The sequence below is a fragment of the Heteronotia binoei genome, chromosome 17 (assembly GCF_032191835.1).
Source record: "Heteronotia binoei isolate CCM8104 ecotype False Entrance Well chromosome 17, APGP_CSIRO_Hbin_v1, whole genome shotgun sequence".
Classification (NCBI taxonomy): Eukaryota; Metazoa; Chordata; class Lepidosauria; order Squamata; family Gekkonidae; genus Heteronotia; species Heteronotia binoei.
Genome location: NC_083239.1, coordinates 1,633,563 through 1,649,925, shown reverse-complemented (window position 1 = coordinate 1,649,925; position 16,363 = coordinate 1,633,563). Strand labels below are relative to the sequence as shown.

The following is a 16,363-nucleotide window of genomic DNA, read 5'->3' as shown; positions in this document are numbered from 1 at the left end:
TTGAGTGGCCGGATCCTTGGGTGTGGAAGGCTCTCTGTGCAGTGGAGAGACAGTCAGGTCCTGGAAAATGCGAAGCATTGAGACCTCCCAGAACGAGTGTGCTCCAAGTAGATTAGCTCGCTGACTTTGAAGGTGCAAGGATTCAGTGTCCAGAATGTTTTCTGGTAGGGATTCATGGACCGAAGGAGATCTGGATCGGATGTGGACGACCTCGTCATGTGAACATATATATGAACATATGAAGCTGCCTTATACTGAATCAGACCCTCGGTCCATCAAAGTCAGTATTGTCTACTCAGACTGGCAGTGGCTCCCCGGGGTCTCAAGCTGAGGTTTTTCACGCCTATTTGCCTGGACCCTTTTAGTTGGAGATGCCAGGGATTGAACCTGGGAACTTCTGCTTACCAAACAGATGCTCTACCACTGAGCCACCATCCCTCCCCATTTATGACTTCGATGGGAGTCGAGGGCTCCGCCGGAGCAGTAGGTGCCTTCGACATCGAAGTCAAGGTGGATGCCAGATGCGAGGTCGAAGTCATGGTATGGTTGGAGGGCCTGGAGTCCGGGGATTGACGATCTGTTTTCTGTTTCGATGTCGAAGATGTTGAATCCGAGGTCTTTTTGGAGGACAATTCAAGTCGATGTTTCTTCTTGGAATCGTCGGATTTCTTAGAGTGTTTTCTGGACTTATGCTTACTGGGAGCTGATGCCATGAAAGCTGCCGGTTGAGCCACGTCCCTTTGCAGAGTTAAGGAAGGTGCAGAATTCTGGCATCCAGAAGCGTGGGACATTACAGGCCGCAGCGAAGACTCTAATAGGTGGCTTTTCAGTCTGGCTGCACAATTTTTTCTGGCCTGTTTCCCAAACTAGCTGCAATGGACACAGGTATAGATTCTGTGGGCCTCCCCCAGACAAAATAGACACAAAGAATGCCCGTCGGTCGAGGGAATTTTGGTCCCACACCGGGTACACTTTTTGAATGTTGTTTTGGAGTCTTTCCCTTCCATACGCCTGGGGAGGGGGGGTGGGGGAGGGAAATAGTAGAGAAAATAAAGTCTTTTTTTTTGTAACAATACCAGTCGGCGAAGAGAAGGAGACGAAAAGTCGAGGAAAAGTCGAAAAACGGAGAAGATCGCAATAAAGTTGAGCAGACGCAATGAGTTAGGTATATCCCGAACGGCAGTAAAGAAGAAACTGGGTGGGTGGAGTGCCTTCCCCCTCGCTTTAGGCATGCCTCGAGGATCTATCCTGGGACCTGTTTTTTTCAATATCTTTATAAATTATTCAGATGAAGGAATAGAGGGAATGCTTATTAAATTTGCAGATGATACTAAATTGGGAGGGGTAGCAAATACAGTAGAAGACAGAGTCAGGATACAAGATGATCCTGACTGGCTGGAAAACTGGGCTAAAACAACTAAAATGAATTTTAATGGCAATAAACATAAAGTTTTGCATTTAGGTAGGAAAATCCATTGCATCATTATAGGATGTGGGAGACTTGGCAGTAGTATGTGCAAAAAGGATCTAGGAGTCTTAGTGAGCCATACACTGAACATGAGTCAGCAGTGTAATGCAGTAGCTAGAACAGCAAATGCAATTCTGGGCCGTATCAACAGAAGTTTAGTGTCCAGGTCATGTGAAGTGATGGTATCGCTTCACTCAGGCCCAGACTCCTGCCAACTCCCCCCGCAGTGGTGCTTGGACATGTTCCCCAGGTGCTTGGCCAGGCCCGCCCCTCCTTCCGGACATCTCCTGCGTTGGTGGGCTGCCCCACGGTTAGTGGGGTCTAATCAATGTCGCTGCCACATCTGGCATCTTCCGCCGGGCCTCCTGGGAACGTCTGGTGAGCCAGCCTGAGTTTGTGCTGTGGGGTGGCTCCAGGACACAGGGAGGTCCGGGGGGGCGGGGGGGGGAGGCTGTCAGAGTCCCGGCTGGTCTTAAAGTTGGTCTTAAAGGTGCCAATGGTTTCAAACTTCGTTCTATGCTTCAGACCTGCATGACTAACCCACCTGAATCTATGACTGAACTTGTTCAACATAACCCCATCTCCCAGTTCTCCATTGCAGCTCCACACCTATGGAACCCGCTCCCGGAAGAAGTGCGGGCCCTGCGAAGCCTTGAACAGTTCCGCAGGGCCTGCAAGACCTTCCTCTTTAGGATGGCCTTTACCTGACTGAATGACTGATGGACTCGTCCTAAGTGATTCCGCCATCATACATACTTGCATCTAATAGAATAGCACCAGAAATGTTAATTTTAAATTGGAATGTTTTAAGTTGAATGTTGATTTTAAAATTTGTTGTATAACTCATTGTACAAACTGATTATGTTGTTAGCCACCCTAAGCCTGCTTTGGCGGGGAGGGCGGGATATAAATAAAATATTATTATTATTTATTAATTATTATTATTATTATTATATTTTCCAGGAACTGGGAACAACTTGAAGCATGATGTTTTCAAAGAGAATGTAGAGAAGAAACACTCTTGAGTTTCTGGATTATTTTCCAATATATCTATCCTATAGCAGGCTGGCTTCCTCACTCACTGGGAGATTTACTTAAGAGAAAGCTGCCCAATGTGCTGCAAAGAGCAGCCACTTCCTCACAGAGTAACTGAAGCAGATACAAAAGCAGGTGAAGGTATGAGGAAGGAAACAAGAGGTTTGAGGCTCAGTGAGCAGAGAAAACTGAGGAAGGCAGAGACAACAGGAAGGGGGGAAGTAAGAACCAAGGACAGGCACAAACCAAAACCCATCACAAACTGGGCCCCATTTATGGTTCGCAAACCTCAGTTCATGCCATCCTGCCTCCATGAACCTCCCTGGTGGCTTTGGGAGGTTTGTGTGAGCAAACATGCTGGCGCTGGCAGTGGGACTCGGAGAAGACATTTAAGGAGACTGCAATCCCTTTAAATCTTCTCCAAGCCATGCTGCAGTGGCAGCATGACTCAGCGCTGTAGTCAGTAGCACCGCAGTGGTGACGGCTTGCAAAAACCATTTAAAAGGATCCCTTTAAATGGTTTTTTGCAAGCCACCCCCGCTGCAACTCACAAGTGAACTCAGAAGGCATTTAACGCCTTCTGAATTCACTAGTGAATTACACCGCCGGCAGCAGAATGGCTTATGAAAGCCATTTAAAGGGAACCCTTTAAATGGCTTTTGCCAGCCATGCCATGCCACAGTTTAGTTTGTTAAATAGTTTATTAAACCGAAAGGTTCCTGAGACCCCACAAACCTCCATTTTCCCAGTTCGTGCCCATCCCTAATAATAACTGAACGGTAATCTGAGACGACAGCAGAAAGGACAATAATATTGTGCACGGACAACCAGCTGCACTAAAAGCTTTGAGTCTCCATTTATTTTCTTACAGAATGATTCAGCATCCACCAAAACCATCTGAAACCATTTATTTCCTCCTATACAGATTTCTACATACAGAATTTTTTAGTGGGGGTGCATTAGAGGACATGTAGCTCTCCAAATGTGGAAATACAGTTTTGGTAAACAGCACAAATAATGTTTACTCAGCAGTAAGTCCCATTATATAATGGAGATTTCCTACGAGTAAGTGTACATAGGACTACAATGTTAAACTACTAGTGAACCTATACTAGGCAATGGATTTTTAAGGCAAGGGTGACAACTGGTAGTATCACACATGATCAGATCTTCATACTTAACCAAATGCTCATTTTGAACCACAACCAGGACAGCGTTTACCTTCAGCAAGTGCCTCCACTTCGCAATCTAATTTATCTCCCTGAGGGACTGCACTGTAAATTTCAAGTCAAAGTAAGCTGGATTTAAAATGGGGAAAATGGATTTTTACATGTTTAAAGACTTCTCACTTAGCCAGCTTTAATAAACTCGATGAGAACAGCACATTTACATCAAACACAGCCTGTTTATTCTACATAGGGCTCGTGCCACTGTTTTAAAAATGTATTCATGATACAGAGCTTGCATACAAGTAAACCCTCTGCTCTCTCTACCCCAAGTTTTAAGAGAAGAAATGCCACAATATCTTACCTCTAGAGTCATCTTTACTGGTATCCTTATTCTGTGAACATCTTTCATTATCTTTGAACAAGATAGCTGGTACAAACGCCTTTAAATCAATAAGGTTCTCATAGAAGTTTCGAGCATCTTCATCCTCCCAGATGCCCCCCTCTAAGTCATATTCACCAGGCTTGCCGGGAGTAAAAATGTCAATACCAGGCCCGTGTTCTGGAATCATAAGATATAAAAAAAAATAGATCATCAACTTAATAAGTTGTTAGCATGTTTTTCATCATCCACAACTTTCTCTCAAGCCTAAGCCCCCAGTTGCTACTAAGTAGAACACGGACCAACTTCAAGATGGCTTGCCGGATGAAGGGAGAATGTATTCGTCAGCAGGAATTGAGAGATAGGGAGAAATAAAACTCCATCCAAAGAAAGAGTTGCTTACCTTGTCTTAACATCTAGTGAATACAACGTTGCCAAATGGCTTGGAGAAATATGGCTTAATATAAAGGGACAGGATATTTTTTCTGCAGGGCATTTGAAATCCTAAATGAACATGAATCTTCAGTGTGTTCTGAGACATGACCAGAAACTTGGATTAGGTCAAACAAAGCTGGTGGTTGGCAACAGAACCCCTATTACCCCTGCCCGAAAGATTGGCACCAGCTGAACTATACCTAGAAGCAGACTGGGAAAGTGCTGGTGCTGATCTTTAAAGCGCTAGTGGACCTCGGACCAAGGCATCAGAAAGAACAGTTCTTCTCAAACAGTCCTGCTCATTAATTAAGATATTTAGCTCAAGCCCTGCCCTGGGAGCTCTCACCCATAAGGACAAAGCAGGCAGTTACTAAAGACTTTTTTGGTGGTGGCACCCTGCATGGAGCCTACATTGTTGCTGCCAGAAGCCAGGTCAAAAGACTCATTTGCCCAGGCTTTCAAATGAGAATTCTATACTTTTTAGTTGCTTAGCTCAGTATAGATATCATGGCAAATATTCTGTTGTATTTTGTGATTATTCTGGTTTGGACTGTTCAGCTGTGCTGTTGGGTTTTGGCTGCTAGAATGGTTTTATTACTGACTTGATTGCCTTTATTTGTTCTTACTTTGTTCTGATCTAGAAGTAAATGCAAAAGGTCACGCGTAAGTCCTCTAAACAAATAAAATTCGCCAATGGCTTTCAAACCGAAAACCCTGCCTCTGCTTGCCAGTCTTAGACGATTCCATACCTTCTGGTACAGGTTTGTCCTGGGGAAGATCAGGCATATTTTCATCCAGGAGATCAGCTAAAGACTGAGAGTTTGCCAGCAACTTCTGATACGACAGGGCAAATTCTTCATACTGCTTGTGCCGGTCTTCACTCAGCTCCCCTTTAGAGTGCAGAATACGTCTGGGAAAAGTGCAGGGAACCAAGGGAAAGAGGGTGGGAAATACAAAAACATTTTCTATTTAATCCAATCTAATAACTTTTCTAATTAAGTCAGCTATTAAAGCTCTAGGGGTTTTTTTAAACATCTCTAAGAATCACATGATTTCAAGCTAAAAGGAATGGAGAATTTTACACATCAATAAATATTTGTCTACAAAACATTTAGAACAAAGTTAATCTTTTTTTCAAACCAAGAACATTTGCTTCTCTAATAATTAGTACTACTTCATATTTGATGAAGGGAGTTTTGACTCAGGAAAGCTTACACTCTGAAAATCTTATTGGTCTCTAAGGTTGTACTGGACTCAATTCTAGTTCCAGTACTACTTATGTATATGGTGACTTTTAAAGAATGTACACTGTTCTTCCTGCCTAGAAAACCACGTTGTTTCTATAATATACAAAGACTCTGCTCTGAAGAGCGGACAGTCTACCTGTCGACAACTGAGGGACTGGAAGAATAGGAGAGGCAAGAATAGCAAAGAGTATTGCTGCTGCTGATTGTACATGGGTTTTAGTTGGGAACACAAATTAAGAGATAAAGCTAAGGCTTCACAGAAAAGGAGAAATGAACATTATAGACATGTTCTAAATAAAGCTTTCCAGACATATGCTATGCTATTGGTTCTCCGGAAAAATCTGATTCAGAAGGTTTTCCAGAATTTTTTTTTTCTCCAATTCTAACTTAAATATTTAAATAATATTAACAAAATTTAAATACCATTAGCAAAAGGCAAATACACCATGTGTAAGTCCAGACCACGTACAAGCAGCGGGGTTTATTCATATTTCATATCCGATATCACCTAGCACTACTGATTTACAGCAGAACAGTTCGGAAACCTATAGGCAGACATACTATATTTACACATGTGGTGTGGAAAATTTTCCATGGAAAAAGACAGCATCGGGAAGTTTTCTGCCTAAGGGAAAGCAAGAAAGAATGAACCGAGTGTTTAAGACTTCAGTCTTTCCACATTCCAGGACCTGCTGAGAAAGGGACCCACTGAGCTGGAATATGAGATAGAGTTATAACCTCATTGGGTCAAAGGTCAGCACAGCAAGAAAGTCAGGAGCAAGAAAAATAAGCCAAGTGCCAGGGGATGTACCATATAATGGACAACCCTAGGGTCAAAACCACCAAATGACCTACCCCACCATCCTGCGGCTACTCTGAGCACATGTGCAAAGTCACAGGAGGTGCAACACACTTGCTGCTTGTGTGCAAACCCCCCCCCCAAAAGGCAGTTTTATAGTGGCTCACGACCCACATGAAGATCCTGACTAGTGGGCAGAAGACCACAGGTTCAAGACATTGCTAAGGATGGTGGAGTTGAAGGAGGAAAGTGGGAAGAACATCTGAGTATGAAAGGGCAGAAAGACAAGGTAGTACAAACTCATGGATAGCTCTGAAAGCAAGGACAAGGAATCCATACTGAATACGGCAAGGGGTTGCAGCCAGTTCAGAGATTTAAGATAGAACATGGCATGATCTGATCAAGAGAGAAAGGATGCTGGCAGCAGAGCCCTGTAATGGAGTAAAGATTAATGGGATAGTACAGTGGAAAGCAAAGACTCAAAGTTACAGTAAATGCAAGAAATGGCCACAGTACGAACAAGTATTTTAGCTAAGTATTTTAGCTAAGAAAAGTGAGCACAGGAACAGACTGTTCTTGCAGTGTTAAGGAGAAGCAACAGGACTTTGTGACAGAGTAAATGGGAACAAAGTAGGGGTACTGAAGAAATTCGAAATATATGGCACAGTCAACCGGGTGAATGGTGACTTTGTTCAATATGTGTGAGCGACACAGAAAAATGCTCAACACAACATTATATTACATTTTTACTAAGACCAACCCAAACAGTCTGCAAGTTTTTAGCTCCCCAGAATTCTCTCCCTCTGATTTACAACTCAGCTTTTACCAAGAAGCAAGCCAGCCCATTCATGTTTCCGTAATAGGGCACAAAACCTTCCGCTCTAATACGTGCCAGCAAAACACGTTGCCAGCATGTTTAGAGAGTGTTTTGCCGGCAAGTATTAGAGCAGAAGGCTTTGTGCCTGATTACAGAAATGTTAATGGATTGGCTTACTTCTTATGTAAAAGCTGAGTTGTAAATAAGAGGGAGAGAATTTCTGAAGATCTACTGTGAATACTGTCTGAGGAAGATCTACTACGAAATGGGCTTACAACTAGATGCCTGTTAATTTACTACCAAAGCTGTCCTATACTGTCACAAGGATGGGACTTTTCTAATTTTTATTAGTTGTGAGATTTTTCTGTTATCTGTGTGAGATGAAAGGATCATCTGTATTTTTATGAACTGCAAAATACAGTAGCGGCAAACTACAATGCATCAGGCCATCTGTCCATCAAAGTCAGTATCTACTAGTTTACCTAGAACAGTTAGGTCAATAGGCATATAATTTCCTAGATTCCCTCTACACAGGAATTGACTAGCATCAACAATACTACTGTGCCACTATGATGCATATTTCCAGTTGCTGTTCTGTATCCTAGGGGGCAGGGGACACAAAATTTCTAACCACATCTAAACCGCATCACAGTTAAGACACTGGCAGTGCAATCAGATGCACTGTTATTTTAGTCTGTCCACTGAAATCAATGGGGTTTATACTGTAGTAATGGTGGATAGCACTGTACTGTAAGAGTGGGCCACAAAACATGACCTGACTCCCCTCCCCTTCTTGTACAGAAGGGCAGGAAGGGCAGTGTGAGACTAACCCCAGTTTTCTATGACATACAGCTTCACCAGAATTACAGTTTCTTCCATAAATTGAGATCCTAAACTAAAATTAAACCTGTTAAAGTATCCTCATTTGCAAGGCGGAAATGGAACATTTCGGGGGATGGAATTTTAGTTGTGCAGCAAACTAATATTATTATGTCGTGGGAGGAAGGCTCCAACATGAGCCTAGAACAAGTGTGGTCTGTGCACATTTTTACTCAACACAGTTTAACTGCATATCTGAAAGCATGTTTTCTCACTTGTCTCATGTAGGTACATTGAAATTAACAAGGTTAGATTGGCAGTGGAATAAACTGCAAAAGAACAACAGTAACCATAATAAATAAAATCTAATATATTTTAAAGGCTCTTACATTTGTCTTACACACACATAAGATGTTCTTATGACCTTGTACACAGTGATTATTCTCTATTAAATTGTACACAATCTTCTTGAGAATGAATTCTCAATAGCAAGGAATTATCTGAAAAACTTCTATGTACCACAGCTATAGTCAATAATTAGCTTCACAAGGAACTGTTAAGGAGCTTCTTTCTCATCAGAACAAACCCTTTTCTTTTCTGTTGATTTTTAAAATTTCACTGACAAAGAGAGCATCAAACCCTATTTCAAAATCAACAGAAAGGAGAAGGGTTTGTTCCGATGAGACAGAGACTCCTTAACCGTTTCTTGTGAAGCTTCTGGTAAAACATTAGTAAGAATGATAAACCAAACCTAAGAATCTACAGAGAGAAGAAAGGTTTGTTCTTGTCAGAAAGAGGCTTTTCAATAGTTTCCTGTGAAGCTTTTTTTTAAAAAAATTAGTTTTGAAAGATTACAGCAATTCTTGAAAAGAAGGTATTGTAAGGGGAGGACATTTGCGGTTACATTGTCAGGTTGCTGGATCCCTTATGAACTGACTCTGATTACTGGATGTAGCTGTGATTACATTGTGGTGACTGTTGTTCTTTTACGTTAGGTACATGCCTGCCCACGCATAATTTTAAAGAAAACTACGTAAGTGTACCTCAAAAAGCACAGAACAGTCCATCCGCTGCAAGCAAAGCATGTGTGTACTATCAACAAGGCACAATATATGCAAGAGAAATGAGACAAAACATGTAGGACTTTGACAGAGACACAGTGGAGCCCAGCTATGCGAAGAATTACACTCATGTTTCATTATCAAGATCACTACCAGGGAAGAAAGACACCTATTTTGGCTCTGATGATCACCAAACGCTTCACTGACAAGTGGAGACCCAAACAAACATCACCAGTAGCCCACACTTTGGGCTGCTCTTAGGAGCCATCTTACCTACTGAGCATTTATGCAAATGCAGAGTAAGACATTCCAGATTCAGAGCCCTGATCATTGTTTCTTTTGAAAGTTTTTGCTTTAATTAGGTATACTTTCTGTCTTCCAATTTCATTGTCCATCCATAGCATATTCATCCTTTCTTTCCTCCACCCCCATTTCCTAACCTCTTGGGTCACATGACTTCCCCCGTTCCAATCCCATTCCACACACCATTCTTCTGTATAAACCCCTTAAGAATCAAATGCAGTGCACCGTGATTCTTTTCTCCATTTGACTCACACTAGCTTACTTAACCATACTGACATACTCAAAATAGGGATATTGGCTGTTTATCTCATTACATATATTTTACCCATTTTCACTATATTTTCTCCCCCCCCCCCTTTTTATGGCAAACTAGAATGATGTTTACATGCTAAAAAGTAAATTAGGTGGACAAGAACATCACTATCCAATGTATTTCTCTTTTAGCTGTATAGACATGCTCAAATAGGGATACTGGTTGTTTATCCCATTACATATACTGAACCCATCTCCCACTATATTTTAATGTATTTTTCTCCTCATGGCAAACTATATGTATATTACATGTTAAAAGGTAAATTAGTTGGATGGGAAAACTTCTGAGATAGAAATGTCTTTCTTTTGGCCCAGGCTTATAACAATAGACTAATTAACAGACATTCTCACATTTTGACATATTAGTGTTTTATTGCTTTTGCATGATCATGCTGCTCAGATCAAAGGTTTGCTCAATTTGCTAATTTACTATTCTGTCATTGGATCTTAAATTTGTACCATTTTGCATTCCAAACCACTATCTACCAGATAATTTTACTATTCTGTCATTGGAGCATAAATTTGTACCATTTTGCATTCTGAGCCACCGCCTACCAGCTACGTGTGGCTCTGCTCCCTGTGCCGGATTCCTCGTCTGATGAAGTGTGCTTAGAAGCACACGAAAGCTTACGTTCTGAATAAAACTAAGTTGGTCTTAAAGGTACAACTTGACTCCTATTTTGTTCTACTACTTCAAACCAACACGGCTGCGCACTTGGATCCAACCATAAACTGTGCCATTCACAACTCACTAATCAACTGTACTTTCAAAGAAGAGCAGAAATTCACTATGGGAAAACAGAGGTAAACATGGTTTACTACATTGTTCTTGCTCCTGTGCACATATACAGCACTTGAGGAATGGGGCCGGGGGGGGGGGGGGCGGAATTAAAGCTAAACCTTCTTCAGTTTACTATATCAACAATCCCATACCAAAGCCAGATGACAGACCGGCAAATAAGCATAAGAAATAACTCATTTCCTATCAAAAACAATGAGCGTAACAGCAGCATGGATATTTAGACATTCTTATTTAATATATTTTGGTACGACGTTATTAACAATATTGCAACGCATTAAGAGCTTTTAAAATTTCACCTGTTCTGTCTTTCAATATTTTGCAGTTCCCTGTGGTCCCTTTTCAGATGTTTGGTCAAAGATGTGAAGTACTCTTTCAGCAGATTTTGGAAAGGCTGCTGTTTTTCTGGGCTAATAATTTCACTAGGAGGAAAACTCAAGTTAAATCTATCCGCTGCACTTTTTACTTTCCTTGGTATCAAACCAGCAATGTCATCTCCGCAGTGTCGGCAAAAGCTAATGACCACAGAAACGTGAGTATGGGATTCCCTATCAGCATTAATAATATTTTTGAGTTGTTCGTAGATTAACGATAAGCCTTCTTTGTCGGTGAAAATCCCAACTATTGTCAGTTCTGCAATGAACCGCAAGTCTGTTCTTAGTTTAGTAATGTTGGGTGTTTTCTCTTCTTTCCTTGCTTCAAAATGCTTTTTCCAGACTTGAAGAAGTGAAGGAGCAAAGTCAGCATAGCGCTGATGAAACAGTGAACAAAGATGCACAGCACAGTTTACATCTGAGATTTTCAATTTTGCTTCCACTATAGAAGCGACAGCTTCTGCAATGTACTTGCTTAAATTGAGACCATTAAAATCATGGGATAAGGAGTCTCTCTGCTGCTCTGTAATAGTTTTTAACTTCTTAACAAAAGCAGTGTTTTTCTTGAGACTTGAATCTAGCCTGCTAAAGAAGTTTTCTTCAGGCCGGTTGTCTAATGCATTCTGGTTTTTGCTTCTGAGCTCCTTTCTTGCTTGGTGGCGCTCCCATGCTTCTTGGTGAAGCTGATGTGCCTCCTCTTTCTCTCTAAAGAGAACACAAACAGTCAGGAGTTGTTTTTTATTTCTTTTGAACAAGGCTGACACCACTTGTGGAACTACCAAGTAAGTGAATCATTCATGAACAAACAATTTCTGCAGTTATCAAAGATTTCAGGTTTTCACGGCTGGCATCAACATTAGGGTTTGTAGAATCTTTCGGGCTCAAGTGCCATGTTCTACTGGAGAAAGTTTTTCTTCCAGACGTTTCGTTCTCAGCTGCGGAGAACATCCTCAGTGGCGTTGCAGCCGGAGCAGGCGCTCTGACCTTCTTGGCTGCTGTGCATTGAGTCTCAAGAAGGTCAGAGCGCCTGCTCCGGCTGCAATGCCACTGAGGATGTTCTCCGCAGCTGAGAACGAAACGTCTGGAAGAAAAACTTTCTCCAGTAGAACACGGCACTTGAGCCCGAAAGATTCTACAAACCCTAATTTCTGCAGTCATCATGTTTGGGTTTTCCCCGCCATTTATATTGCCCACATTCTTTCATTAAAAAACTACAGGATCTTCATTATAAAGCCACAGGCCTGGCCAAAATTGTGCTTTGAAACTGTTGCAGAGAGGTGCTTCATTTTTACATGGGCTTCTTTAGAACAGAAAAACTTCATTGCTTTATACATTCAGAGAAAGGAACAATTGCCACTGCCAATTGCCTGATCCAACATGGCTTCTCTTATGTTCTTATGCATGTACATGAAGTTCTACAGCCAAGGTTACCCGACATTTTCTTAGATTGTAAAACACTGTTGTTAAAGCTTTTAAAAAATTACGGAGAACTATGAAGAACGTTAAATTCTGTTTTGCAATTACCGTATTTCCTAATTATTGCTATTAAAATACAAAACTCTAGATGGTGACAACTCAGTATGGTTCCTAAACTTCTGGATTAGCTCCTAGACCCAAAGAAAATTTGTCAGGGCCTCCTTTATTGTCTTTACATTTTTGTAAGTATTATTTTAATTGAAATAATTTTCACATAAGGATTTGAATTCACTTGAATATAACATTTAAGCCACGCGTGACTCACTTACTTAATCAAACGTTTCAGTACATGTTTTTGCTGCTACTGTGCACTTTCAGAATTTATTTACTAAATAAGCCAAAATAAACACGCTGTATCAGATCACAGTCTGTTTAGGGCAGTGGAATTTTTTTTCTAGCTCAAATGTTTCTGGAAACCCTGTATCACTGAAATTTAGTGATGGAAAATACTGCACAAGTACTTTCTACTAACTGATCAAAATCCAAAACATTCCTTTAGGCATACCCAAGGTCTTTGGTATTCCAGTGGGATTTTTAATTTTCTCATAGCATGCATATACAAACAAAGTCACAACCTGACTGCTTTTGAAAGTCCCTTCAGCTTCAAGAGTAGTTTGCTACAGGAATGTCAAGTTCTATTCAAGAACCACTTTCCTAGGAACACTGCTACCAGTGCCATTTGTCAGGAGTTTGAGCATGACTCTGACTTGAGTATGGAGGTCCAGGTCACAAATATTGCCAGGCTGGCATTTTTCCATCTATGGCAAGCTCGGCAACCGGCCCCTTTCCTGTTGCACCCTGATCTAGCCACTGTAACCCATGCAATGGACACCTCCAGGCTAGATTACTGTAACTCGCTCTACGCAGGCCTGCCCTTGAGACTGACCTAGAAGCTCCAGCTGGTCCAGAATGCAGCAGCACAAGTCCTGAGAGGAATGCCACAGACAGCACATTATACAACTTGTGCTGTGCCAGCTACACTGGCTCCCAGATGAATACGAGTCAGGTTAAAGATTTTGGTTCTGGCCTTTAAGGCGTTTAGTGGTCTGGGAGCAATGCATCTCTGCCTCCTCCAGTATGCCCATGGAAGAGTGTTACACTCTGCTGAGAACCATCTACTGCTAGTCCCTGGCCCTTAAGATATCTAGCTGTCCTCAACTAAAGCCAGAGCTTTTTTGGTCTTGGCTCTGACATGCTGAAACTCTCTGCCAAACACCACCATGGCCCTGAGGGACTTTATGCAATTCCACAGGGCCCGTAAGGGCCTTTGGCGGAGGACAGCAACAGTTCCATCATAGCCAGCACCCCCCTCCTCCTTTCTTTCTTTTCTCTTCCATCTTTGCTTCATCCCTCTCCTCACAAGCCTGTGAGTATATGGAACAGTCCTGAGCGCGGTAGCAAAGAAATATCTGACGCCATCTGTAATAATGTAGCCGCACTTTTTTGTTTTCCCTTGTTGTACACTGCCCAGATCTTTACATCGTAGGGAACAGGCAGTTCATAAGTTGAATAAATAAACACTGATCTAGTTACATGGGGCTATCTGTATGCTGCCCTTTGTATCTCAGTCTTTTCAAATTCAGTACTGCCTCCTCAACTCACTCCACCGTCTTGGCCTCCCACTGCAGCAGCAACCATTAGACAAATACGCTAAGGTCATAGCATTTTTGCAGAACCTGTTGATTGTTGAAGTAATCCAACACTGGCTATTAAAAAAAAAAGTGGGGGGAGCATAGTAGTGGAGAGCAAAGCTTCACTACAACAAAAAATAACTCTTCTCAAGTTCTCTCCCCGAAATAGTTTGTTTGCCTTACAACTCCTGTGCAGGTAAGAAGGAAGAACGACTACCTGCCTCAGCACCTTCTCCCTTCCTGGAACCATGCTCTACCATCAAAGTTCCTCTCATACTCCCCTGCCCACCAAGAATTAGGGGATTGGCAAAACAGCAACAATAAACCTTACTTCAGTTGAGCAGCTGCCTCTTCTTGTTGCCTCTTTACTTCCTCTTCTTGTTTTTTTCTCTCTTCCTCTTCAAGTTTCTGCTTTTCCTCCTCCTCTTTTCTCTTCTGCTCTTCTTCAGATTTTACTTTTTCCTCATCTTTTTTCTTCCGTTCCTTATCTTCTTTTTTCCGCTTCTCCTCTTCCAGCTTTTTCTTTTTGTCTTCAGGTGGCTTTAACGTCTCTCTCTTCATGCCAAGCCTAACATCCTCTTTGGGCTTATCTCTGCTATTCACCACCCGCCTGTCACCGAATTCCTTATCTTTATTACCTAACGATGTTTCTTTTTCTTCCATGCTTGCTGACTTCTTGCGCTCAGCTGGCATTATGTTACACAGGCGAATCTGAAAGATTAGCATCACATCGTTATTACATTCCACAGATATTAATCAAGAGCTCAAGACTCTTTTTGTAATGCATGTCCAATCAATGGGCATTTTTTTTTTGCATAGGATTGTTCCAAATATAAGACAATTGCTATCAGACTACATCATTTGGTAAACTGAAGCAAAAAATCCAAATGACAGCGCTGCTTTTGCTGATTAACGTGCAATATAATCAGTTGGAAGTATCTGCACAAGCCCCACACTTTAGAAAAAGGACCTATGTAAGTGAATCCTAGTTAGTTTGCATCCACCTCCCACACTACTGCTTTTAACACCACAACATTCATTGCACAGGGGTGCGATCTCGCCTTACCTTAGGGCTAGACAGCTTCTGATTATAAGACCAAAACAATGACCAGTATTATGGGGGACACAGGGTGATACTAGGAAGTATCCTCATCTCTCCCTTCACCAGTATGCAATACCATGACGTGATATACCTACACACCACTGGGCACTGCTGGAGAGCAAACACACGATACCATGGCCCAAGATGTTACTACAAACTGGAAAGTAGGAGATCTTGACATGCTGATGCTATTTTCAGTGGAAGCCATGTATCTCCTGTAATACTTAATTCCACCTTCAACTATGGACACTACAGATTGCCATTCTGGCTACTACTTAGGCCGTTCAGATCTGAAGTCATTGAATCATAACTGAAATACTGACAGCGAAGCAAATTTTCTAAAATGTATAATTATAGACAAGCTTACATGCAACAAAACAAAAAGGCATTATTTTAGACCATGGGTGTCAAAGGTGTGGCCTAGGGACCAAATAAGGCCCCCGGAGGGCTCCTATCAGGCCCGTGAGCAAATCTGCATCCTTTTCCCTCTTTGCTGCTTCCTTCTGCATCACCAGAAATACAAGAACAACCTCTCCATGTATAAAATGTAATGGTCAACTACTATTTCAGTAATTGTATGAATAAACAATTAACTCCACTATTGACTCTTGTGCATATTATTATATCCTGTACAAAATTCTAATCACTTGTACAAAAACCATAAATTACAATAATGTCCATCCATTCAGCAACTATTATAACGGTACAGTGTACCCAATTTACCTTGACATACAGCTTCAAAATTCATAATTTACAGAGTCAGTGCATTACAGAGTCAGTGCACCACATAGTTTGTATCTCAAATTGATATTCTTCCCAATGGATTTTTTTGTAACAACATCTCTTGGGTATCTTCTTTGGTGGAACCGTCTCTCTAAAAAATCTGCTTCCTCAACAAAATTCTTAGGTACAGTTGAATTTCTCCTCAATCGGAGGAATTGCCAATAGGGCAAATTTCATCTTAATGCCCATCAATGAAAAGATGCAACATTTAAATATGAGTTCTTATCTGTTTGTTTTCTAAAAACCTTAAATGCCAATTTATTCTCTCTGTTTCTATATATATAAGTATCCAAATATGGAATAGACTCAGTTTGTATATTCACTGTGAACCCGATATGAGGGTGTAAAGTCTTC

General features: G+C 41.5%; 1 protein-coding gene across 4 annotated transcripts in view; it reads right to left on the bottom strand.

The window, feature by feature from the left end:
• Positions 1 to 16,363, bottom strand: part of UPF2 (UPF2 regulator of nonsense mediated mRNA decay) — a 106,992-nt gene that overhangs the window by 79,178 nt on the left and 11,451 nt on the right. For all 4 annotated transcript variants that reach the window (XM_060258258.1, XM_060258260.1, XM_060258259.1 and 1 more), the window contains exons 2-5: positions 14,456 to 14,835; positions 10,943 to 11,722; positions 5,236 to 5,396; positions 4,034 to 4,231 (exon numbers count right to left, since the gene is read on the bottom strand). In XM_060258258.1, coding sequence (XP_060114241.1) covers positions 4,034 to 4,231; positions 5,236 to 5,396; positions 10,943 to 11,722; positions 14,456 to 14,817 — 1,501 coding nt within the window. In that variant the 5' untranslated portion in view covers positions 14,818 to 14,835. The remainder of the gene's footprint in view (positions 1 to 4,033; positions 4,232 to 5,235; positions 5,397 to 10,942; positions 11,723 to 14,455; positions 14,836 to 16,363) is intronic.